This window comes from Nannobrachium achirus (assembly GCF_963921795.1).
Source record: "Nannobrachium achirus genome assembly, chromosome: 14".
NCBI classification, from domain to species: Eukaryota; Metazoa; Chordata; class Actinopteri; order Myctophiformes; family Myctophidae; genus Nannobrachium; species Nannobrachium achirus.
Window position 1 is genome coordinate 20,099,470 of NC_137821.1, and position 25,586 is coordinate 20,125,055.

Genomic DNA, 25,586 nt, shown 5'->3' on the forward strand with positions numbered 1-25,586 from the left:
TGTCAATGCAGGACGTGATCATGAGGTGTCAGCAACAACATAGTATGCCCTGCATCTTTGCATCTGCAAAGCAGAGTCAGCAGTAGGCTAATGCATGTGTTACATTGCCTTGCTCAAGAGCAAGGGCACTTTTAGCAGAGTTGGTGGGCCCTGTAGATGTGGGAAACCAACCACAGGTCATGAATTATGTCTGTACGCAATGTGTCCGAGGCAAAGACTTGGCCCTGTCCATGGCACACTTTAGATTTTCTGTTTTACACACCATTATGTCTATAATGTTCTTATTTTGAGCATAAGTCTCCTGGTTCTTCAGCATATGTATGACACTGTAGATTTACTATGACTCTATATGGCACATTATCAGTTCATGTTCATGTGCACATGTGAATTTTGACAAAAATGTCCACCACAAGCCAACTAATGGCAGCTGAACCACACTCCAGTCACCGCTTTAAAATATGGAATACACTATACAGGAATAGGGATCAAACTGGGCATCCCAAGACAAACAAGGTCAACCTGCCACACCCAGTATCTTACATTTGCTAGAATCCGAGATCAGATGCCGGGTGTTTGAAGGAAGGTGGCAGGCTGAACTTGTGTGTTGGTCAAATATGAGAGAATTGGCGTTGTGCTGCTACTGAGCCAAACTAGAGAATCAGAATACGGTCCCTGAATCCACATTTATTGTAGCCTAGGCTGCCTACTGTACTAGCCTCCATGGGAAGGTGTGAACAGGGCTGGGACCATGGGAGGGGGTGGGAAGAAGAGAGGGGGCTTCATGTGAGGGGCGGAGCACCGAATGGGGGAGAGACAGTGTGGCCATTCATTTGGAGTTGGGAGTCGGGACAGTGAGTGAAGAGACGGGATTTTCTTTTGAATTTTGGTATATTTCTGACCAGGAAGCGCAGAGCCCTAACCGTCTGACTAAAAGTGGACCAACAAACAGAACATAAAGCGCCTGGCCGAAGGAACGAAAGCGGAAAGAAACCAGATTTCACTCTTCATTTTTGGGCGAAGAGGGGGGTCCAATAATTATTGTCCCGGAGTCGACGTGTTGTTGCATGTCTTCTGAGGATTTGTAGAGCACGCAAAGGAACACTGACATTCCCGAACTTAATTTAATTTAAGTGGAACTGAAACATTTTTTTCCAGCACTGTGAGTTTGTTTGCAGACCCGGCTGAAGTTTTGTTTCCAAACGCGGCACAAAGCCTCGCAGCTTGGCGGAGCGGAGCCGCGCAGCGGGGCTCCTCTAACAACAGATGCAGGATGCGTCTCAACCTCAGTGCCTTTGTATGGTTTGATCCTTGTCGAGTTGAAGTTGAAAACGAGCAGATTGTTCTGAAGTCGAGTTGCAATTGACTCTTATTATTTGGGCTGAACTCCAACCGGGCGCAACGAGAGGGTGCAATTGAATTCAGGAGAGGTTTTTTTGGAAGCGGTTTGGATTTCAACTCGGCGCTGTTGTGTCGGTCCTTTGTGCTCCCATTGAATGTTCTTCAGTTCGGGTAGCGCGTTTTAAGGTGAGTTTTGTTTCGTAATAACATTGTTGTAGTGTGGATGTCTGCAGGGGCGGGCATTTGCTCTACGCAGACTACGCAACTGCGTAGAGCCCCAAGGCAGAGGGGGCCCCCTGTTGGGCTCATTATTCTGAGCATTTAGGAAAAAAAAGTAAGTCTCTAGCCCATTCCTGTCAAAAGTTATGATTGTTTAAAGAATTGACCAACTGCTCACTGGAGTCAATAGGTTTCACACAGAGATCAAACTTCCTTCGCCAAACAGGAAGTGCCCTTCACCAAACAGGAAGTGCCTCTATATCTCATGAACCGTTTGTCTTACAGACTCGGGGCTGGTGTCATATGACTTGATTAAGAGTCCTTAACCTTAATTGGTGCTTCCTTCGCCAAACAGGAAGTGCCCTTCGCCAAACAGGAAGTGCCTCTATATCTCATGAACCGTTTGTCGTACAGACTTGTGGCTGGTGTCATATGACTTCATCAAGAGTCCTTCACCTTAATTGGTTTAACTTAGTCCTGTCCCCTCTTCTGATTGGCTGTTGCCCCTTGTGACGTGGGTAGAGCTGCGAGGGCCCGGTCATTGCTGCTTGCAGCTTTAATTTTATCAAAATTTTGAAAAATAATAATTAAATAAAATAATTAATAATTAAAATATAATTTTAAAGTATTATTATTCACTGATATTCCCTTATTGTTATTAAAATAATTATTGTCCTGCATCAAATATGTCCTGTATAAAAATATACATATAGGCCTACTCTATATAGGCTACCTTACTGTACTCTTCTTAAATTAATCAAATAGATCCAAAATGATTGTGGTTAGGTATTTAAAACCAACCATAATGACAACAAATAGGCTTCCTCTGCCTCTGCTCTTCATTGTCTTGTCAAGTTCATCGTCTTGTCATGCTAAATCATCACTTTTTCAGAATAGGTATTGAGTTGGAGGGTGGCATTTTTAATTCCTGCACTTCGCACGCACGCATAATGTTTTTTTTCACGCATATCTATTTTTCACGCGCGCTCATGGGGGGGGGGGGCCTCTTTTACTACCTTTGTGGGGAGCCCCCAGTTTATAAAAACCGCCCCTGGATGTCTGTGTGAAAGCTTTAGACAATGAATCAAGTTTGTCTGGCTACACCGTGAGATTGCTTATTTGTGTGAGTTGATAGATTCCCGACTAGTATTCCGATCGCCTGATACGAGAAGATTGTTAAGTTACAGTTTACATCAGTGTGAATCTGCAGCAGAGATTGCAGCTCCGGGTCGCTTTAACTCTTTTCTTTTGACTGTATGCACTTCATGTTGCTGTTTTACGCATCGGATTCCAAATGGATCAGTTTAGGAAAAATAAACACCGGAGTTGTGCGTACTGTAGGCTACACACGTGAATTTGAAAGCGTCATATTACCAGTCATACATACAGGATACAGACTCTCTGTCTGTAAACTGTTGCTGTCTGCATTCTGCGATACATACCGGCGGCGCAGCTGTTTTGTGTGTCGTGTGCGCATAGCCCAAAGCCTACCCAGGGATGCTAGGCTACTCTATGTTTAAATCGTGAACACAGGGCTCGTTTCAGCAGAAATCAAGGCTTTTTTGCAGACTGCGGTTGTTCTGAATGTGCTGAGGCCGGGCAGGAGGGGGTGTCGGCGCCGCGGCGACAGAGAGCCAGTGCGTAATGGAATAAGGCCTCAAAGCCCGGGGTTCGATTTCCTACAGTAGTCACGCTTGGCTCGCTCGCCACGCCTCACTGGCCCGCCGCCACCCCGAGGCTTTCGAGGCCCTCGGACGTTTTGTGCGTGAAAGACCAGAAACCATGCACTATCACCTGGCTGGAAAAAATAAAAAGTGAAAGTCACACAACTTTGGTCGCGTCGTATTCATAACGCACGCGCAAAGTGTCTAATAGTGCAGTGGTTCTCAACCTTTTCAGGCGGCGACCCCCAAAATAATAATATTTTAACTGGGGGTCTGGGGACCCCCTCCCTACGAGCACTAAGAGCTGAGGCATTACATTTTGTATAACACGGTTCTATTGTGATAATAACAGATCTACACGCTCACAATGCCTAGCGTTTTATTCTGCCTCCATAATTGACAATTTGACCAATATTTAATTTGTAATTAAAGTCCTTAAATTGATACTTTAGAAATGTGCAGTTCCCTCTATAACCTTACACGTTATAAATGTTGGTTTGTTTACTGTTGAGTGAGAAAACAATGTTAATCATCTGGGGAACCCCCAAAATAATTTGGGGACCCCCCCTACAGGTTGAGAACCACTGCAAAATAGTGCACATGCAGAACAATGTAAATCAATCAGTTGCGAATTGGGGCGGCGAGCAGGCTTGCAACTGCAATCAGTGGAACTGATCTTAATTAAGAGTGAATGTGTGTGTGTTGTGGTTATAGGGGTTTATCATTAGCACAGAGCGGTAGATGGTAAACATTGCACATTAAAGTCAAGTGTGACAATGTAGCCTGTCTGCAGGGAGGGGAGCGTTCCACCATGTAGACCTGCCCCGGTCGGAGGAAATGGAGAGAATAATAGGAAATTTAATATCCACCACAACACACACTCCCATGACCACTCCTACCATCACCACTGCACTGGCCTCCTGCTTGGAATGGAAAACAATGCGGGGCACTGTGTGTGTGTGTGTGTGTGTGTGTGTGTGTGTGTGTTTGTGTGTGTGTGTGTGTGTGTGTGTGTGTGTGTGTGTGTGTGTGTGTGTGTGTGTGTGTGTGTGTGTGTGTGTGTGTGTGTGTGTGTGTGTGTGTGTGTGTGTGTCTGTGTGTGTGTGTGTGTGTGTGTGTGTGTTGCCCCCATGACACACATGGCGGAAGGCCACAGGCCTTGCATGTTTATTTACACTTTGATTCTGATGTTCTTTGACAACTGTGACATTCACAGTTTCACACCAAAGAGAATCACTGAGTAGCCCACCATGTCTGTTAGTTAGTAGGGTTCGTAGGCTACTATACAACAACTCTGCATTGACATACTGTATATGACCTCCAAAAGTTTGTCTCGATATACATTTGGTATTTCCTATATAGGGTATGCACGTGATATCATCATTATACCAGAAGTTATGCAGGAACGCCTACTGAGTGGCAAAAAAATACTTTCTGTCTTTGACAGCCCATACATCCAAACAGAAAAGTCATATCCGATGGACACTCAACAACGGCGTTGAACTCACTTTGCCACTGGATTTGCGATTCACTTCATGCATGCGCATACCATCTATAGTAACCAGGCAGGGGCCTCTATCGTTATCAATTGTTTCATTGATTGACTGATTGAATACTTTATTGGCAGTTTGCTAAAAGTACAACTACAGTTATACAATAATGCTAAAAGGGAAAACAAAAAAAAAAGCCCTGCATGGTGGCTTGTTTCCATTGTGATCCTGTGTCCTATTCAATTCATCAAGACTCAAAGACATGCAATACTATACAGGAAATCATCAATATCAGGAGCAGTAATAAAAGTATAATAACAGATTACTAAAACAGTGAGGGTGTTTTCTTTTGGCAAGCATGCTTTGCTTTCTCATGCAGGCGGGATTAGGGTTGGCCTACCAACACCATTCCGGTGTGAATGTCATACACGGATACAAAGAGAGATTATCTGTCCTGTGTGTAGGTTCAGCTGGTTGACACTTCTCACTTCTCCAGTCACAGGTGAGGAGAAACTGAAAGTTTGCGAGAGAAATAACTAAAAGCAACCAGGTCTGGGAAAACAAGGACAAAAGAAGCGACTACATAAGTAACACATGAGCAGCACTTTAAACTTATATGGCACGTACTTTTAGATTGGGTGTCTGTGGACAAATATGTATTAATTTGGGGGGGTTCTTGATGTGAACATTTTTGAGAACCATAGGTTTAAACATTAGGAAATAAGTCTGAATAAGCAACTACACTTTAGAAACAAGCCCACAAAAACATGTATTGCAAAGTACACCATGATGATGTCATCACGGTGTACTTTGCAATACAAACCCCAAATGAAATGGTACAGTATCTCTTGGCAACCACTCAGTGCCCCGCACCCACTTAGAACTTGGAACGCATTATTACTTTAACTATTATTTTATGCTTTGACTATTAAAATAGCAGACAAGCTCGCAGCGCCGAGTGCCGCGTTGCGAGCTTGTAGAGCTGCTATTTTGAAAAAATCATGAAAAGTGTTTGAATATTTTGACCTGATTCTATAAATGTCTTCTAAATCCTTCTTCTAAATCAGTGGTTCTCAAACCTTTTCATGTCAGTGGACACTCAAAATTTGGTAGCGGACCCCCATCTCAAAATATGTTGTTCCAGGGACCCCCCAGCAGCAGAAATTTGAGATACAAAAGTTCGCTTTGAAAAATATACTGTACATTCAAAGATTTGCAAAAATGTTCATGAACAGCATATTATGTGACTCTGAAAATGAGTGGCATAATCACTATGGCATTCAACATGCACATTTCTTCTGTGATTGACAGCTTCAGTAGCCTGCCTCAGTTGCGAGTCAGTGGCACGTTGCCAGCATACATTTCCCTCTGGTACAATAGAGTGGGGGCATCGGTCTTGTGAGAGAGACACTAATGAACCAGAGCTAATTTCCTGCATCATACACTGGGGAGCGTTGGCTCCCTGACCAGGATAATTTCCCTTCATAATAAGACAATTAAAAGTTTGCAGACGACTTGGGAGGGCAGACATTCAAGACCTCAAGTAATTTCTTTCTTGACATCTTTAGGTCTGTCTTTTATACTGTATCTTTGGCTTTTGGATTAAAAACTAATTCAGATCAGAGTTGAATGTGTATCAAGGGTCCTGGAAGGTCCTGGAAAAAATAGTTATGCATTGTCTTTGGTTATTGATTTTGTTAATAGCTCAGAAATGACAAATTAAACATTGGCCAAATTGTCATTAGAGGCAGAAATTGTGAAAATAGCAGATCTGCATGCTCACAACGCCTCGCAACAAAATTCCTCAACTCTTAGTGCTCGTCAGGGTGCCCCAATTAAAATATGATTATTTCGGGGGTCACAGCCTGAAAAGGTTGAGAACCACTGTCATACACTACCTGTCTTTAGGCATTGCGCATAGGAGTAAGCGACTTGTTATTGAGCTCAATTATTGTATAGTCCTGGAAATTGGGTTAAATATTCTGGAAAAGTTTTGGAAAAGTTTTGGAAATTAATTGGTAAACATTTGTGGGAACCCTGTATACAGTAAATAACCCTCACTGTAGATGTGAGGTCATCGAGAGACGTCACCACCCACCAAGTGTCGTCACATACCCAGCGCCGATCGCAGTACTTGCACGCTCTGCGGGCGCACAGCAGGCCTCGACTGAGAGCAGTCTATTTTTTCGTCGCATTCCAATCTTGAGACAATAATTTGATGACCGGGTCATCTGTCAAGCAGTAGGAAACTCTTTGACTCCGCCAGTCATCGAATGATCAGATTAGGAATGAATGAATGAAAGAAGTAATTGTTTTTGGTGAGCTACTACTTTTTTAAATATTGCTTAAGTAACTGTTAGATTGTTCTATTCTGTATGTACAGTAGTACCAGCACAGTGTGGTTTTCTCCCTGTTTGGAGAATCAAAGGGTAATTGAGAAACCCAATGGAGTATGTTTTTTTTGGGGGGGGGGGGGGGGGGGCTTTATGCTTTATTGATAGGACAGTTGGCTGACAGGAAATGGGGAGAGAGAGATGGGGAGTGACATGCAGCAAAGTTCGTAGGGATCGGGATTCGGGACTCAAACCTGCATTCCGCTGTCAGGCATCAGAGCCTAAGTGGTATGCGCCTAGACGCTAGGCCAGCAAGCTCCCCACAAATGGAGTATGTTTTACTGCGTGAATGTGCCTAGCATTGGTGCAGCCTGCACAAGACTTGTTTTTAAGCCTCCGGACGCATGTGGCCAATTTCAGAAATAACATTAAAATAACTCAATGAACAACATGCCAAGAAATGTTGTGAGAACGCACACAGTCACAAAGGTGATGACCAAAATCGAAGTTGGCAACAAATGTAATACTTGTTAAGTAGTTGGCAACTGATCACTCGTTATTTTCACACTTGCTGAATAACGTGCTGAATTAAATGTTTTTTTCTCTCCCCTGGAGCTATTGTAGCTAAGCTAAGGAGTGAGCCACCTCTCTTCCTTCCTATAGTCTTTGCTGAGAGCTGCACATGTGCAATAGCAAGTATTGTCAGCCGTAATGACAGAAAGATGATCTAATCAAAATCAGTGGTTCTCAACCTTTTCAACTGGGGACCCCCCAAATGACAAGCACTTCGAATTGTAGGAGTTGGCATTACATTTAGTTTGACTCGATCTGTTCAGGCCAGGGTCCACCCTAAAGACTTCTGCAAGTGTTGTTGACATAAGTGACAGGCTGGCTGACTGTACTTGTAAACACATGACCACTATGTACTGTACACAACAGTGACAACACTCACACACACACTGAAGCATGCATGGCACAAAGAGTAATGTTTATGAGGGTTGTGCTGTGCTTTAACATGTGTGCGTGCGTGCGTGCAAGCACATGATGCACGCACGCAAGTGTAAACATGTATTCATGGCCTCATTCATGTGCAAGTTAGCAGCACGTGTGCGCGTGCACGCCGTTGCTATAATCAAATGTCTTGTGTCTCTCACTCACTCACATGAAACTCATTACAACATCCAAAAAGCAGTTGTTGTCCCGACTAGGAACATATCATGCTGTCCCTGTAAGAGAGCAAGAGACAGAGGGAGACCAAAATAGTGAGCGCGAGGTGGTTATAGTCGTTAGCCTATATTAGATTAGGATTATTTAGATTCAGGAAAGTACCTGCCTGATGATCAAGCCACTGCGCTGGCTCTCCAGTTCAGAAACGCACACTGTGGGGACCACAGCTTGAATGGGGAGGCGGCCGGTAAAAGTTGAGGTGAGGGGCTTCAAGAAAGGTGCAGTCACTGAGTTTACGAGTTAAATAGCTCAACATTCTGATTGTAATCATAGCTATAGATTGTTTGTTAATAGTTATATGATGACTTGCTTTGGTAATGTAAACATACTCTATGTCAGGGGTCTTCAACAGGGGGTCCGGGACCCCTAGGGGGTCCTCAGAGTTACTACAGGGGGTCCTCCAAATCTTTGAGTGATAGAAACCTTTTTTTTCTCCTTTTTTATATTAACCACTTGAACCCTAGCGTCCATATTCTGAGAACTTTAGCCAAAAATATTTTCGGCAAAGAGCTTTGGTGAGGGGAAAAAGAGCAGACTAAGTACATAGTGAAAGGTCAAGTTCATTTAGTATTGACAGTTCAAGTGGTTAAATATCTGAAAACACATTAACATGAATCCAAAATACACTGATGATTGCGCTGTCAAACGATGAAACTATATAGAATCTATGAAAAGGTTGTAGGGGTCCCTGCTTCATCTCTCTCTCAACTAAGGGGTCCTTGGCCTGAAAACGTTGAAGTTGTGTGTTATATTATATGACACTTGCTTTGGCAATGTAAACATACTCTATGTCTTCTCGTGCCAGTAAAGCTCCTTTGAATTGTTTGTTCAGTAACAGTGGTCTTCCCCCATCATTTTCTGTTGATGCAACAGAAAATGCATTTTCAGGCCAGGATGCCAATTTTATCCTGCCAGTTGAGATGACTCACACAGGATAGGGGATAAACAAGTGAAATTGGAATTAAAAGTGATGAAACAAAGAAATTACTGAAATGAGCAGACAAAAGTGTAACGAAACCGTATAAAATTGAAGCCAAACAGGCACTTTCCCCTGATTGGATGGCACTGGCAACCCACCTGAAAATGTATATTCAGTTTAAAGAGCTGGAGAGACAGAGGGAGACCCCTGTTACTGAACAAACACCGTATAGCAATGATTACTAACACAATGTAACGCTTTTAACAGTTTCACACAATGAAACCTTTGTTTTAACGAAACAATATCACCCACACCACCTTTCAAGTGAACTGTTAATAAATAATCATTGTATCACATGTGACCACATTGAGTGTATGTGTGAGTGGGGGGGGGTGGTATACGGGGGATACAGGCCTAGACGGGGGGAGGAGATGGTTGGGGAGTTGATGCTCCGGTTCCCATGGTAACCCCCCTCCCCATAGCCTCCCATTCATCTCCATTGTAATAGCGGTGCTCTGTTGCCCCTAGAGACCACAGGGATGGTAGGAGTATGTGATGTGTGTGTGTGAGCGACTGTGTGTGCGTGTGTGTGTGTGTGTGAGAGCGACTGTGTGTGTGTGTGTGTGTGTGTGTGTGTGTGTGTGAGAGCGACTGTGCGTGCGTGTATATGTGTGTGTGTGTCACTGAAGGGCAGGAATGCACATTTGGGGAGTGGATGAGAAACAAGCTTAGCTCACGCGAAAATAAATTAGATATCATTTTGCCCTGTTGTGAAACGCTGCTGCTGTGTGTGTGCGAGAGACTCTGAGGTGTGCTGCTGTCGTCCTTTATCCCTTAATATCATTTCAGAGCAACATATTAGACAGGAGCAGACCCCGTTGAACTTGGGTCTGTTCCTGCGTAATCATCAGAACATTGAGAGTGATTGCAGTCTTCCATGCACGCCCTGGCCATTTTCACTTACGTCATTCTCGAAAGGCGCACGCACGCACGCACGCACGCACGCACGCACGCACGCACGCACGCGCGCGCGCGCACACACACACACACACACACACACACACACACACACACACACACACACACACACACACACTCACTCACTCACTCACTCACTCACTCACTCACTCACTCACTCACTCACTCACTCACTCACTCACTCACTCACTCACACTCATACTGTTTCATTCAGAGCCTCTTGTTTTATCCAGAGCCTGTCTGATGTGACAAATCATCTCTCCTTTCTCCTCCTCAAACTCTCACTCTCTCTCGCTCTCTCTCTCTCTCTCTCTCTCTATCTCTCTCTCGCTCGCTCGCTCGCTCATACATGCCCCTCCACCCCCTCCACCTGGCCCAACATCCAACTTACATCCCCCACACACACACGCACACGCACACACACACACACACACCCACCTCCCCTAATCCTCACCCCTCCTCCTCTACCCTATCTCTCCCGCTCCATCTTGCACCCCCTTCCCCTCTTTTCTTCTCGCATGCAGGCTTGGTTCTCCTCCCCCCTTCTTCTCCTCCTCCTCCCCTCTGTTCTCCCTCACCCCCCACAGACACCCTCTTACCCCGCCCCTCGCTCCAGCACCGAGGGCTGGGCCATAAGGCTTCAGTTTCAGGATTATTTCAAACCGTAGTTTGATGTCCATTACTGTAAATATATATAGTGACTAGTGAGTGACGTTTGGTCAATTCGTTGATCGATCCATTGATACAGTATAAGACCAAAAAAGGGCTTCTCGGTTATTGTTTCTAACTTGTCTCTGTCGTATCTCCAAGTTTCAATTTTTTTTTGGTAAAGTAAAGCCTTGCTTCATCATACTAGACACACACACACAAAGCTAGTGAAAATAGCAGATCTACAAGCGACGTTCGATAGTAGGACGTTCCATTAGTCCGATGCTGGTGAATGCTAACCTGGTGAAATGCTAACCTGCCGACACTGGTGAATGCCAACCTGGTGAATGCTATCGTGGTGAATGTTAACCTGGTGAATGCTGCTATGCCTAAACCTAACCCTAACCTCAGTAAAACTATGCCTAAACGTAACCCTAACCCTTTGTCGGACTAATGGGAAGCCGAAATATCGAGATTTCCCCCAACACGTTGTGAGCTTGTAGATCGACATTTTTTTGGCAAATGTTCCCCCCAGGATAATGGATGTTGGGGATATTTTGATTGTAAATCGCGATATCTTTGGTCACAATAATCGTGATATGAAATTTTCATATCGTCCCATCCCTAATTCTGTTTTGTTTTTGCACATGCAGGCTCTACTCCAGCACCTCCAAGATAGATTCCCTCAGGAGTAAAGTGGAGCTGCTGCGCCTCCCGCTGCCCCTCTCCAGGTCCATCGAGCAGAAGAAGAGGGAGAGCCAGCTGAGGGTCACGCTCGGAGAGAAGGGCGGAGGAGGCCGCAAAGCCCGCCCGCCGACGCTAGCCTCCGACATGGACAACGAGTCCACGTACTCCAGCTACTCCTACAAGTCCTCCCACTCCCGGAGCTCCCGCAAAACCAGGTAAAAACAACAACAACAACAACAACAACAACAACAACAAGATCTGTAGGCAGGGGTCATCAACGTGTCCGTACACTAGGGCATTCACGAATAGTGATTTTTAGTATTTGAATTATTCGACCTCAAAGTATTCGAATTGTCGATTATTCGACAGGACTGGCCAAACTGTCAAAAATTAAGTAAGCATGAGGCGAACATTGCGAGGCGTTGTGAGCATGTAGATCTGCTATTTTCACAATATTTATCTGCGTAACCGAGTCACATTAAATGTAATACCTACAATTCCAAGTGCTTGTCAGGGTGGGGGTCCCCAGTTCAAATATGTTTATTTTGGGGGTCACGGCCTAAACTACTTGAGTAAAAGTGTGAAAGTGTTGGCATCAAAATGTACTTAACGTGCCAAAAGTAAAAGTACAAAATGTTTGAAAATAGCAGATCTACTGAAAATAGCAGAGGGTGCAAGCCAAAAATACAAAATACAGCACTTTCACATTGATTTTTAGTATATAGGGTTTATAGGTTTTGACTACTATTATTGTTTCCCTTGATTGTATGATTATGCGTGTGTTTTTGAATTATTGGCGTTCTGAAAGGCAATTTTTTAAATGTCGGCCATCTAATGTCTTCTGATCTCCCTACTGTTGTGTACAAAAACAATAACATGAAGAAAATACAAAATACTGTGCATATATTTTAATATAGGGTTTGACTATTTGTGTCCCACTGTTGTGTGACTAATACTATGTGTGTGTGTTTCCACAGGGAAAGGAGGGACAAGCATCGCTCTAAGAGCCGAGATGGCAGCAGCGTCCGCGGGGACAAGTCTGTCACCATCCAGGCACCCGGAGAGCCCCTGCTGGACACCGAGTCCACCAGAGGAGATGATAGGGTCAGAGTTCACACGCACGCGCACACACGCACGCACGCACGCACGCACGCACGCACGCACGCACACACACACACACACACACACACACACACACACACACATTGTTTGCTTTTGAATGCTTTAACTATTGAAAAATAGCAGATATACAAGCTCACAGCGCGGCACCGAGTGCCGCGCTGCGAGCTTGTAGATCTGCTATTTTTTGAAAAAGTCGTGAAAATGTGTGCAAATCTTTGAATATATGTATTTTTAAAGCGAATGTTTGTAACTCAAACTTTGCTTCTGGGTGGTCCCTGGAACTAAATATTTTGAGATGCGGGTCCGTGGTCAAATACATATCATTTTGGGGGTCCTTCACATGAAAAGGTTTGAGAACCACTGACATGGTAGTCTCTCAAGAACAGACTAACTGAGCTCCAGTTAAGTGAAAAGGACCTTTTCTTTGACGATGGCTGGCCAGATTGCTTACATAGAAACATCGGTTTTTCAAAAAAATCTTGGAAGGAGTCAAACGACACTTATAGAATCGGGTCAAAATTCTAATTTTCATGATTTTTCAAAAAATTGCAGATCTACAAGCTCGCTGTGAGCTTATCTGCTATTTTTCAATAGTTAAAGAGGTGGTGCCATAGTTTTGTACTTTTTCTGTTTTTCATGTGTCTAGGAGGTTGAAAGTACTTCATTAGACCACCTGATGTGTTTTTTTTTGAGAAATTATGTATTCTCTTAGTATTTGTTTGTTTTCTCTTGGAGGCTGCCACACAGATACTAAGTGTGTCACAGTATCAACTCCTCCATTCACCCAACACTGTGGGGTGTGGCTATATCAGCTGGGTCACCACCCACCATGCCATCCATGCATACTTAATGAACTGGGGGTGTGGCCACATAAAAACCCAATTTGAACTCTTTCTGTATACTTTTTTGGAAAAAATCTTCCTCCTAGTATAATCATAATACCTGATAATCATGTTTTAGAGGGGGGGGGGAATCATGGCACCACCTCTTTAAAGCAGTCAATAATCCTAGGCCCAAATGGGATAATCTATGCATGAAGAGTGCCTTAAACCCTCTCCCCCCTTGCAGGATGACAACTGGGGCGAGACCACCACGGTGGTGACAGGCACGTCGGTGGACAGCGTCTCCAACGAGGACCTGACGCGCCTCTCCAAGGACCTGGAGGAGTCCTCGCCGCTGGAGTGCCGGCGCTTCCTGGGCCCCGCGCTGGGCGCCGTGCTGGGCCTCTTCGCCCTGGTCACCCCCTTGGCCTTCCTGGCGCTGCCGCAGCTGCTGTGGCGTGACACGCTGGACCCGTGCGGCACGCCGTGCGAGGGCCTATACGTCTCGCTGGCCTTCAAGCTGCTGGTGCTGCTCATCAGCACGTGGGCGCTGTTCCTGCGGCCGCCGCGGGCCGCGCTGCCGCGCCTCTTCGTGTTCCGCTGCCTGCTGGCGGCGCTGGTCTTCCTGTTCGTGGCGTCCTACTGGCTCTTCTACGGCGTGCGCGTGCTGGAGCCCCGGGAGCGCGACTACCGGGGGATCGTGGGGTACGCCTGTCACAATTATTACATAATCAATCGTCTAATCGCAATTACTTGACATATTCGCAATTGTTTAGCCATAATCGTCATAATTGTTTACATGTTGAAAAATGTTCATTTTTTCAAACATAAAAAATAAATAGTGGGAATAGCAGATCTACAAGCTCACAATGCGTCGCGATGCAACACGTTGTGAGCTTGTAGATCGGCTATTTCCACTATCAATGTTCTTTTTTAAGTTTAAAGTTGTCAAATATGTTAGTAATTTCTTTGTATATAGGTTATGTGTCATATCTGCCATATGCAACTTCAAAGACTACAAGCCAAACGGAAATGTAATGGTCAACGACAAAAAACACAATTAAATCGAGAATTATTTGAGTGACAATGAATCGTCATGTAAAATGTCCTAATGGTGACGACCCTCTAGGTACGCGGCGTCGCTGGTGGACGCGCTGCTCTTCATCCAGTACCTGGCGCTGGTGCTGCTGGAGGTCCGGCACCTGCAGCCCGCCTTCTGCCTCAAGGTGGTGAGGAGCACCGACGGGGCCAGCCGCTTCTACAACGTGGGCCATCTCAGGTTGGTTAAAAGCCATTTAGGCCTGAACGCAAATCTGTTTCACTTTAGATTTAAGCCATTTAGGCCTGAACGCAAATCTGTTTCACTTTAGATTTAAACCACTATACCACTAGTAAGACGCCTCAGGGCGACATGCATCGGACCAGTTACCCATATATGGAGACCCCTGCTACCCATAATGGAGATCCATGTACTGTATATGGAGATATGCTGTGAGAGCCCAAACATGCTCACTCAGTTATTCGTTTTGTGAAAGTCCTATGACGTCTATGACATCTGACATCATACCCTTTTATGCCCATACATGGAGATCCCTGTCTGTTGAACCAGCCACACAGATATGGGCTGTCTAGGACATCTGTCTTGACCATATATGTATTCTGTTAGTGTGACATCACAGTGAAGCCAGAGCGTGATGTCAGAGCGGCAAACGTTATGCTCAGGGACACTTCAGTACACAGCTGGGACTGGGACACGAACCGTGTGTGTGTGTGTGTGTGTGTGTGTGTGTGTGTGTGTGTGTGTGTGTGTGTGTGTGTGTGTGTGTGTGTGTGTGTGTGTGTGTGTGTGTGTGTGTGTGTGTGTGTGTGTGTGTGTGTGTGTGTGTGTGTGTGTGTGTGTGTATTTAATTGCAAGTTTATGTTTTCAGTTCAGTTTAGTTTATTTCCAGCACTTTTGGACAACAAAACCGAACGAAACCTCGTATCTCCAAGTTTCAAATGTGTACGTTCTTTCGCAAAGCCCTGCTTCATCATACAAGACCGTCGCACAAAAGTAGTGAAAACAGTAGATCTACAAGCACACAACGCCTCGCACCGTGAGGCGTTGTGTGCTTGTAGATCTGCTGTTTTCACCAGTTTAAATCATTTTTAAAATGATAAATGCAAAACGAACGGTTTTGGACATACAGGGTTTTCACACGACAACGACGATATACAATGTACAGCAGTGCAATTTGAGCAAGGCATTGTTTTCTTACTGCCCGCCATGTTTTAGAATTATTGGCATTCTGAAAGTACAATTTTAGAAATGTGGTCATTCATACATGGCGTCATGAATCTATTATGTGCTTTGGTTTCATGCATTTTGTGACCGTCTCATGACATCTGATCTCCCTGTTGTCTTTGTACCAAGTTCTGAAAAGAACAAGAACAAACAACAACACAACGTATATAGTGGAGTTGAAACATTAGCCTATAGTCTACTCTACACTGCTGCTGGTCTGCAGAGCAGAGTTCACTGTCGGGTCTGTGTATCTCTTGACCACACCCAGCAGCCAGTGGTGTAAAGTGACTAAGTACATTTATTGTACTTAAAGGAGGACTTCACCACTTTTCAACCTGTCTTCATATAATAGGTCCTCACTAATGTTCATAATAAAATATCACAATTTTTTCCTACTCAGTCTGGGTCTCATAGGAGAGCTGTCAAAATCTTCCACTGGTGACATCATCGTTTGACAGATTTCTTTTAAACAATATTTTTGAAAAAAAAAAAAAAAAAGATCACGAGAACAATGGCTTCAACTTTAACATTGCAACTTTTCAGGAATAGAAAGCCTGCAGTTTCTTTTAGCTTGCATTTCCCATTGATGATGTCACCGGTGGAAGGATTTGACCCACCCACAGCTCTCCTAGATATAAATGATTATATTATAAAACATATATTAATCCACTTCAGCCCTATTTTATACCAGGGATATTTGAAAATACGGTATATATTTTCAAACATTTTGTACTTTTACTTTTGGTACTTTAAGTACTTATTGATGCCAATACTTTTATACTTTTACTCAAGTACATTTTGAATTCCGTACTTCTACTTGTAACAGAGTATTTCTATATTGCAGTATTGATACTTTTACTTAAAGGATCTATAGTCAACTTTTTCTTGAAAAACGGATGCTAACATAAAAATAATGTTTCTAAAATATTTTATAAAAGAATAAGCTTCATACATGTGTTTCTATTAAAAAATGACCACAAAAAACGTAAAATAATGATAAAATAATCATTTTGGCCATTGTCAGACCGACACTTTGTTTACATTCTAGTCTATTCTTTGATAGTGTTAGACTAGGATGTAAACAAAGTGTCGGCCCGACAATGGCCACAATGATTATTTTATCATAATGTTTCGCTTTTTGTGGTCATTTTTGAATTGAAACACATATATGAAGCTTATTTTTTTATAAAACATTTTCGAAACATTATTTTTATTTTAGCATCCGTTTTTCAAGAAAAAGTTGACTATGGCTCCTTTAAGTAAAACATGTGAGTACTTTTTCCACCACTGTGTATAGTTGACTCCTTGACCACACACCCTGCAGCTGTGGTCATGCTAGTTCCTGCACGGACAAGCCACTCTTCCCTACACCAGTTTGCGTAGCTCCCTCGCTTCCCCCGCCTCCCTGTTCGTCTTCCCCGTCTGTCACTGTGATGCCTTTTCTTTAATAATTGTTATTTTCCATGCATTTATTGTATTCATATGTTTTCTTATTTACCTACTATGATTCTGTAAGGATAACTCCCTCTTGTGGCTGTTTTTGGTATTATGGATACAAATGTACAAAGCTTTGGTCTTCATCTAGTAACAGGTGTGACAAATGCGATGGCAGTAGTAAGTAGCAGGTGGGATTTTTTTTCCTCAGTAGAAGTAACTTGAGTCACACTGCTCCAGCCACACAGTTTTGTTTTCCTTCTCCTGCCAATATGCTGTTTTTTGTTTAAACTTAGGGCCTTGGAAACGTTTGTCTTTTTTACGGATTTGATCTGACATTCTTCGAGTAAAGTTTAAGAAAAGTTAAGCGTTGTCCTCTTCTTTGGAGAAGTGGATTTTTTTGTTCACTATCTGTCTAGTATTTTACAGATACAATATAAGGGCAGAATATTCAATATACAAAAACATGACACCGTCACAATGCAAGATGTAATTGTAAAGGAAATTGTGTGATTAACAATTTAAAATGGAGATATATATTGCAATTTTAATGCAATTAGGTGCATGTATAGTCCTTTGGGGGGTTATATGGCTCTAATATTCGCTATACAGTAGCCTATATCTATCTTTGACAAAAATAGAGAGATGTATTTAAATAATGCAGACATGTGGTGGTTCTCAAACGTTTTATTTGCAAGGATCACCTTACAGGTCCATTTGGTTCATGCTTTTCACTCTGTAAAAGTTAAATTATTAGTATTACTTATTAATGTTCCAATGTTCAATGCCCAAAACACATTTAATGTGTTAATCACAATGATTTCCTTTACAATTACTAATCTTGCGCCATGACTGTGTCATGTTTTTGTATGGTGACAAACGGGGAAGGCGAACGAACGGGGAGGCAGGGGAAGCAAGGGCTACGTGAAGTGGTGTAGGGAAGAGCGGGCTCGCTTCCTGTTCAAACATGTTCATACTTCAGAGGAGCCGCGTTGTTGTTTCTGATGTGAAGGGTGCTCACAGCACACATTTAATAGGACATTATGTGACCAATGATGGGTAATTACTGCCTGCTCTCTGGTGTGTTCAGTTAGGCGTTTAGCAGACACTCTTAATCCAGAGCGATTTACAATAAGCAAGGTAATACATCAATACAACAACATCAATACATCAAATGCATAGAAATATCAATCTAGACAAAATATCGTTGGCAGACCGAGCACCTAATCAGTAAAAAGTTTTACATAAAAACCTAAAATTAAGCTTTCATGTATGGTCATTGGGGGTAGGCGAGTTCTACGGTAAGTGCTATGGGCTTAGGAGTCTGAAGAGGTGAGTCTTCAGGCCACAGCGGAAGCTAGGGAGTGAGTCTGTTGTTCCAGGGGCATCAATTGGGTATGGCAGGGGTATGCAGCTGCCATACACTGGCCTGGGTCCAGGGGGGGAAATAAAAGTTACCTTTAAATATGAATGTCTCTTTGACTATCTGTATTATGTTGTTAAATTACAGTAAAATAACTACAACATTTTACAAAATGGTCACTTTAACAAGGTATTGTGGCACGTTTACTAACATCCCAAGCACTTGAACAACCATTCCAGGCTGCCATATCCAGCCCAAGAAACCGTAGAAACGGGGGGAAATATAGAATATACTTCTTAAGGTATGGCAACATGACTCGTGTCTTGCGCGCGCGTGAAGACGCACGTGCAAGACACCAGTCATGTTGCCATACCGTAGCTTTTTCTGAACCGATGCCACTGTGTTGTTCGAAGTGCGACAAGGAGTTTTTTCCACAGTTTGGGGGCCAGGAGGGTGAATTGTCCAGGACGAGTGGAAGTTTTGACACACAATTCTTGTGTTACTCTGTTGTTCCATGCAGCATCCAGCGTGCTGCGGTCTGGGTCCTGGACCAGTACTACAGTGACTTCCCGGTCTACAACCCTGCCTTGCTCAATCTGCCAAAGTCCATCCTCACAAAGAAGATGACCGGCTTCAAGGTTTACAATCTCGGAGAAGGTGAGCCACACCGTCTCTTCTACACTTCCCTCTAGAGCAGCGGTCCCAAAACCTTTTAGCTCAAGTCACCCAAAAGAGAAATTAGACGTTTGAAACCAGTAAAAATAGCAGATATACAAGCTCACAAACGTGTCGCTTCGCGCAGCGCTGTGAGCTTGTAGATCGGCTATTTTTTCACAAGCTCTTAAACATTTGTTTTCTGATTAATTTTTTCTTTCATTTCTTCATGAAATTACGGAAAATCATTTGAATTCATCTAAACATTTTGCTTTTTTGGGAATGTTTTTTAAACATGTTTTGAAATAGCAATAATTAAAAACGAAATGTAGGAAACCAAAAATAAAGGGTCCCATGCATAATGCCCAGTGTTTGGGAACCAGTGCTCTAGAGACTTTCGTCTGTATTATATTTGATTAAAATGCACTTGAATCTGAACTAATGTGATGCCCCTAAGTGTGATCACAATTAGTGTGATTGTTTTATGTGTCAAAGTGTTTTTCCTGATAAAACCCCAGTTTGTGCCATTATAATCTATTTCCTAAAACAATAACAACCTTTGGTCAATAGGTGGCAGTGTTGTTCCATGTTTGAGAACTGGTTCACCTGAGTGTAGTATGGTGCATGCACTGTTCCTTTTCATAACCCGAGGACTCACGGTGAAAAACAGTCAACACGTTTGCTGCCTCCACTTCTTTTTAGCATTTCAACCTGTTTTCCAGGTACATATATATCTGTTGTTTGGTGCCATATCCTGGTACCTGCAACACTAAAGCGCATTTTCCACAGGCCCAGGCCCAACACCACACCACTCCACACCACACCGCCCACTTGTGTCAGGTTTTCCACTACAAGGAACTGGGTAGAGTGGTGTGAAAGTGGTATTAAACAGGGTACTAAAAAGTATCCAGTCTAGAGCAGGTCTGAGCTAGGCCAAACAGGGCCAAACACTTCATAATGACTGATCACTCACTGACTTTTCATTTAGACCACCAGGATATAGTTGTAATACATGATAATAGAGTTATAATCCATTATAGTGTATTATAATTTAGGATAGTTGTAATACACATTTATATTGTATTATAATCACAGTTAAAAGGGTCAATTTGTTTCTTACCGATAGGGGTACTTTTGTGTAATGGAAAATGTGGATATTTTTATGTGGTGCGGTGTGGTGTGGTGTGGTGTGGTGCGGTGTGGTGTGGTGCTAAAGCTGCAGTCGAAAACTGGCTTTTGTGGGCTGAATGCTGAGCACTGTGTCATTTGTGTCTGCAGAGAGCAGCACCAACAACTCCACCGGTCAGTCCAGAGCCATGATCGCCGCCGCTGCTCGGAGACGAGACAACTCCCACAACGAGTTTTACTATGAGGAGGCTGAGCTGGACCGCAGAGTCCGCAAGCGCAAGGCCAGGTAGGGACGCACACGCGCGCGCGCGCGCGCGCGCACACACACACACACACACACACACACACACACACACACACACACACACACACACACACACACACACACTGCACAATATGTTTACATTGATTGTAATTAGGCCTGACGTCGTTAAGAGTCAGCAGTGCTATCCACAGCAGCGCAGACTCTCACACCAAGTGCACAGACTGCACACACACACACACAGATTTAGACACTGCCCTTTCTCCTCCCAGACTGGTGGTGGCAGTAGAGGAGGCCTTCACCCACATCAAGCGTCTCCAGGAGGACGAGCTGGCCGTGTCCTCGGCCAAGAACCCGCGGGAGGCCATGGACCCGCGGGAGGCGGCCCAGGCCATCTTCGCGCCCATGGCCCGCGCCATGCAGAAGTTCCTGAGGACCACCCGGCAGCAGCCCTACCACAGCATGGAGAGCATCATCAACCACCTGCAGTTCTGCATCACCCACAACATGAGCCCCAAGGTGAGCTGAGACACTTTCACCAGGGGCCCATTCTACTCACTTTTTAGCCATTTAGGCCTGAACGCAAATCTGTGTCACTTGAGATTTGAACCACTTTAACCACTATTTTATGCATTAACTATTAAAAAATAGTTAATGCAAAAAAAAAACAACATGTTTCTATGTCAGTGTTTCTCAAACCTTTTCGTGTCAAGGACCCCCATCTCAAAATATTTAGTTCAAAGGACCCCCAGAAGCAAGATTTGAGTTACAAATGTTCACTTTAAAAAGACGCATTTCAAAGATTTGCTAAAATGTTTACGACTTTTCAAAAATAGCAGCTCGCTACAAGCTCGCAGCGCAGCACTCTGTGCCGCGCTGTGAGCTTGTATATCTGCTATTTTTCAATAGTTAAAGCATTCAATAATTCTAGGCCTAAATGGGTTTTAATAGCAGATGTACAAGCTAGTAGCGCGGCACCAAGTGACGCGCTCTGAGCTTGTATATATGCTATTTTTTTTAATAGTTAATGCTAAAATCTAAAATTACACGGATGCTTTCCCGTTTTTAATGGGAAGATTTGGGTTGTTCAAATATTTTTTTCAAACCAGCAGGTCTACAAGCCCACAACATTTCACAAAGCGTTGTGATCGCATCGCAATGCTTTGTGATCTTATCGGCTATTTTCAAATGGTAAATCAACTATTTACAATTAGTGCAAAAACCCACCAGTGGGTTTTTGATGGATCTGATGGATGTTTCTATGTGTTTACATGGGCTGTGTATGTGTGTGTGTGTGTGTGTGTGTGTGTGTGTGTGTGCGCGTGCGTGTGTGTGCGTGCGTGTGTGTGTGTTTGTGTGTCCCACTACCTCCCAGGCCTTCCTTGAGCGCTACCTCACACCCGGCCCCACCCTGCAGTACCAGAAGGAGAACGACAGGGGGCGACATTGGACGCTGGTGAGCGAGGAGCCGGTGACGTCCGCCCTGCGGCAGGACCTGGTCTTCTCGCTGAGGCGCCTCGACTTCTCCCTGGTCGTCACGGTGACGCCCCTCCCCTTCCTGCGACTAGGGGAAGAGTTTATCGACCCCAAGAGCCACAAGTTCGTCATGAGATTGCAGTCAGAGACCTCCGTGTAGGCGAGAGAAGGAGCAGGAGGGGAGGTGGCGGATTTGAGATTACGAGCACAGTAGGCAGACAGTGAGAAGGAAGCGCGGTATGGTGTGTAGATACACGCAGGCCAAAGTTGCTTGTGTGAGTCGTCTGCGATGCTGCCATGAGAACCTTCCTTCTTCACACCCGTTGGCCCCTGTAAACGTGTAAAACCATTTGCTGGCATCAGGACAAAATACATCTAAAATCAATCACTAAATAGATCAGTTTAGTTCATGGATGATCTGGTTTGTCTGTTTGTTTCTTTGTTTATGTGAAGAAGTTCCAGGTGTGAGACTGTGTGTGTGTGCATCTCCCATGTGTGGAACAGAAAGCAGACGTGGTTTGTTTAGAAAAAGCTGGAGGACGTCCGCGGCACCGACCTCGATCCACTCTGATGTCCTGTCATTTCTTTTGTTTGTGTGTGCCTTTTTTGATACTTTGAAGCGTTGGGTTCTCCTGTTTACCACGACAATGCACTGCTTGCAGCTTTCAGTTCCCGCATTGCAAACAGACTGTTTGGGGACTGCCCAAGCAGCTCAAAACTGAAAATAGTTAAGCTTTTGGAGAGGAGTTCAATGTCTCATTTAATCCTCCTGGCTGTGTCTGACAACTCATTTAAGGCCTGACATTGCATCGTTACCACAACCATGAGAAGGTCCATGTTTACTGTTGTTTTAGCTATATAGGCTATTTGTGCCACTTATTAACCATATTAACCACTTGAACCCTAGCATCCATATTCTGAGAACTTTAGCCAAAAATAGCAGATCTTCAAGCTCACAAGCACGAGGCGTTGTGAGCTTGTAGATCGGCTGTTTTCGGCCACAGAGGTTTTGTGTAGAGGGGGAAAAAGAGCAGACTACGTACAGAGTGATATGTCAAGTTTATTAAGTTTTTTCGGTTCAAGTGGTTAAATATCTGGAAACACAAATTTAGATGAACCCAAAATACACTGATGATTGTGCTGTCAAATGATGAAACTAAACTATATGGTATCTATGGGTTTGGGGGTCCCTGCTTCATCTCTCTCTCGGCTAAGGGGTCCTTGGCGTGTAAACTGAAAACGTCGAAGACCCCTGCCTTACACTACTCGTTACTGGGTAAAGTAATAACATTACAAGTAATATATTACTTGTAACTAGTTACTGCCCAACACTACTAATGACATAGATACAAAGAATACTTTGTGGACATGACCCCTTAAGCTGAAATATGCAAAATGTCTCCTGTCTCTGTTGAGGTTAGTTACAATGTGTCATTCAAATATCCTATTGCAACTATAAGAATGTGCCCAGTGCTACTCCAAATAGCACATAGCCTATACGCTACGACATTCATTGTTCATTCAAAGCTTACGTGTGTAGCTTAATTTGTATTGCTTTTGGCACTGTTTTGTTTCGTGCACTGTCTGGCCCTGACTATTACCCTGGTAACACCAATAGAGATGAACTCATGGACCAGTTCACTCAACGTAAAGATTCCAAACAAAAATGGCTCCAAGTTTATTTCCTCTTTCCTCAGTAAATACCAATAGCTGAAAATAAATCGACTTGAACCCAAACTGTTCCCTAGCAACGCAAACTCCACTTACACAGTCTATAGCAGGGTTCCCCAATTAGTTTTCCCCAAGGGCTGAATTATTATGTCTAGGGTACCAAGCCAAGGGCCGCAACATTGCAGGGGGCGACAGTGGCATTCCCGCTACTCCAGCGACAGTTCAGATATCGTCGTTGTCGGGTGAAAATCTTGTAGGCCTATGTCCAAAACCGTTCGTTTTGCATTTATCATTTTAAAAATGATTTAAACTAGTGAAAACAGACGATCTACAAGCACACAACGACTCTGCATTTATTATTTTAAAAATGATTTAAACTAGTGAAAACAGCCGATCTACAAGCACACAACGCCTCGCACGTGCGAGGCGCTGTGTGCTTGTAGATCTGCTGTTTTCACTACTTTTGTGCGACAGCCTTGTATGATGAAGCAGGGCTTTGCTTTGCGAAAGAACGTACAAATTTGGAGATACGACGATATACTAGTGTTGTTGCTGCTCTTATACCACCATTATTACTGGGGTTGGTGGGGGCCAGACAGTAACCCCTGCGGGCCGCCTATTGGGGAACCCTGGTTCCCCAATAGGGTTAAAGCTGAAGTATGCTCAAGCACTACTTCCTCCAGTTTTCATTGCCTAAAATGCATTACTTCATTGTCCTAAATGAGACGTTTGCATCAGGGTAATTCAGGTTTTGAATGTCTTGTGTCATTCTGAAATCAACTGTATGTGTTTGTTGAACAGTCACACCACAGAGAAATTCCAACACTGGATGAACAATTGTAAACACGTGATTGTAATAGTTTCTTTTTATTCTGTTTGCTCAGCTCGCAGTGCCACTGCGGATATGACTTTGCAGTTTTTGAACGCAGAATTGATTTAATGTCGTGATTGCAGCATTGCTGAGAAGCACAAACTTCGTACACAGGAAGAATACACTCTGAGAGTGTAAAATTAGACCCGTCGCTGGCACCTTTTGTTTTTCCTTCTCTCTCCAGCACAGTTCTCAAGTATGACCAATGTGCCACAATATAGTGTGACCTGCTGTACATACATAGACACTGGTGGTGGATACGTTTGCTTATCCAAATATAAGTAGGACTTTAATATTGACATCTTTCGATCTATAGCACAATTGTCAAGTCTGGCCAATGTGCGTCTTGTTGGCAGCTCAACAACTATGGTAGCATTGTTTGACACAAGTGACTGGTATTTGTTTAATAGTTGAGAAAGAGATTGAGAGAGTGTGTGAGTGCATGTGTGTGCGTGTGATGTATAGGCACAGGTGTGTGCACTTTTATATGTATTGTTCTGATAGACAAAGATGTCTTTTCTATAATAATTGACTGTCATTTTCCTAAAAACACTGACAAAATAGCATTGCGCATTTGAATTCAAACTTTTTTTAAAGTATTATTTTTACTGATCCCAAGTTCCTAACCCATTTTTCTAAAAGAATGTCTTGTAAAAATATTGTACTGCTGTTACAATTGCTTGTCTTTTTTTTCTTCTTTCTTTTTTTTATATTTGATGCATTTAGGACTGAGTTGATTTTAAAGGAAACAAATTAAATGTTTTAAATAAATGAAAGTTGAAATGAGAAGTGCCTCCCCTCCATGCGTTAAAATACAAAAGAATTACTCAAAAGCACCTGAAGAGTTCTGTAGTCGCCTAGCGGGAGAGATGGTCCAGTAGTCTAAAGATCAAACTCTCAGTGCTGAGGTTCCATGACTGCCTGATCCTGGGGTCAAGTGTTCAAAGCCTGTCCTTTTTACTGTGAAGCTTTCCTTTGCAGACTGACTACAGCACAG

General features: G+C 43.6%; 1 protein-coding gene across 1 annotated transcript; it reads left to right on the top strand.

Moving 5' to 3' along the window:
- Nucleotides 1-870: 870 nt before the first annotated feature.
- Nucleotides 871-24,064, top strand: LOC308297754 (vang-like protein 2). Its single transcript, XM_080741316.1, has 9 exons — nt 871-1,524; nt 11,470-11,718; nt 12,481-12,607; nt 13,694-14,151; nt 14,576-14,725; nt 19,048-19,184; nt 20,460-20,595; nt 20,844-21,090; nt 21,947-24,064. The coding sequence occupies exons 2-9, from the start codon at nt 11,648-11,650 to the stop codon at nt 22,205-22,207; spliced, it is 1,587 nt and encodes a 528-aa protein (XP_080597442.1). The 5' UTR covers nt 871-1,524; nt 11,470-11,647; the 3' UTR covers nt 22,208-24,064.
- Nucleotides 24,065-25,586: the final 1,522 nt, after the last annotated feature.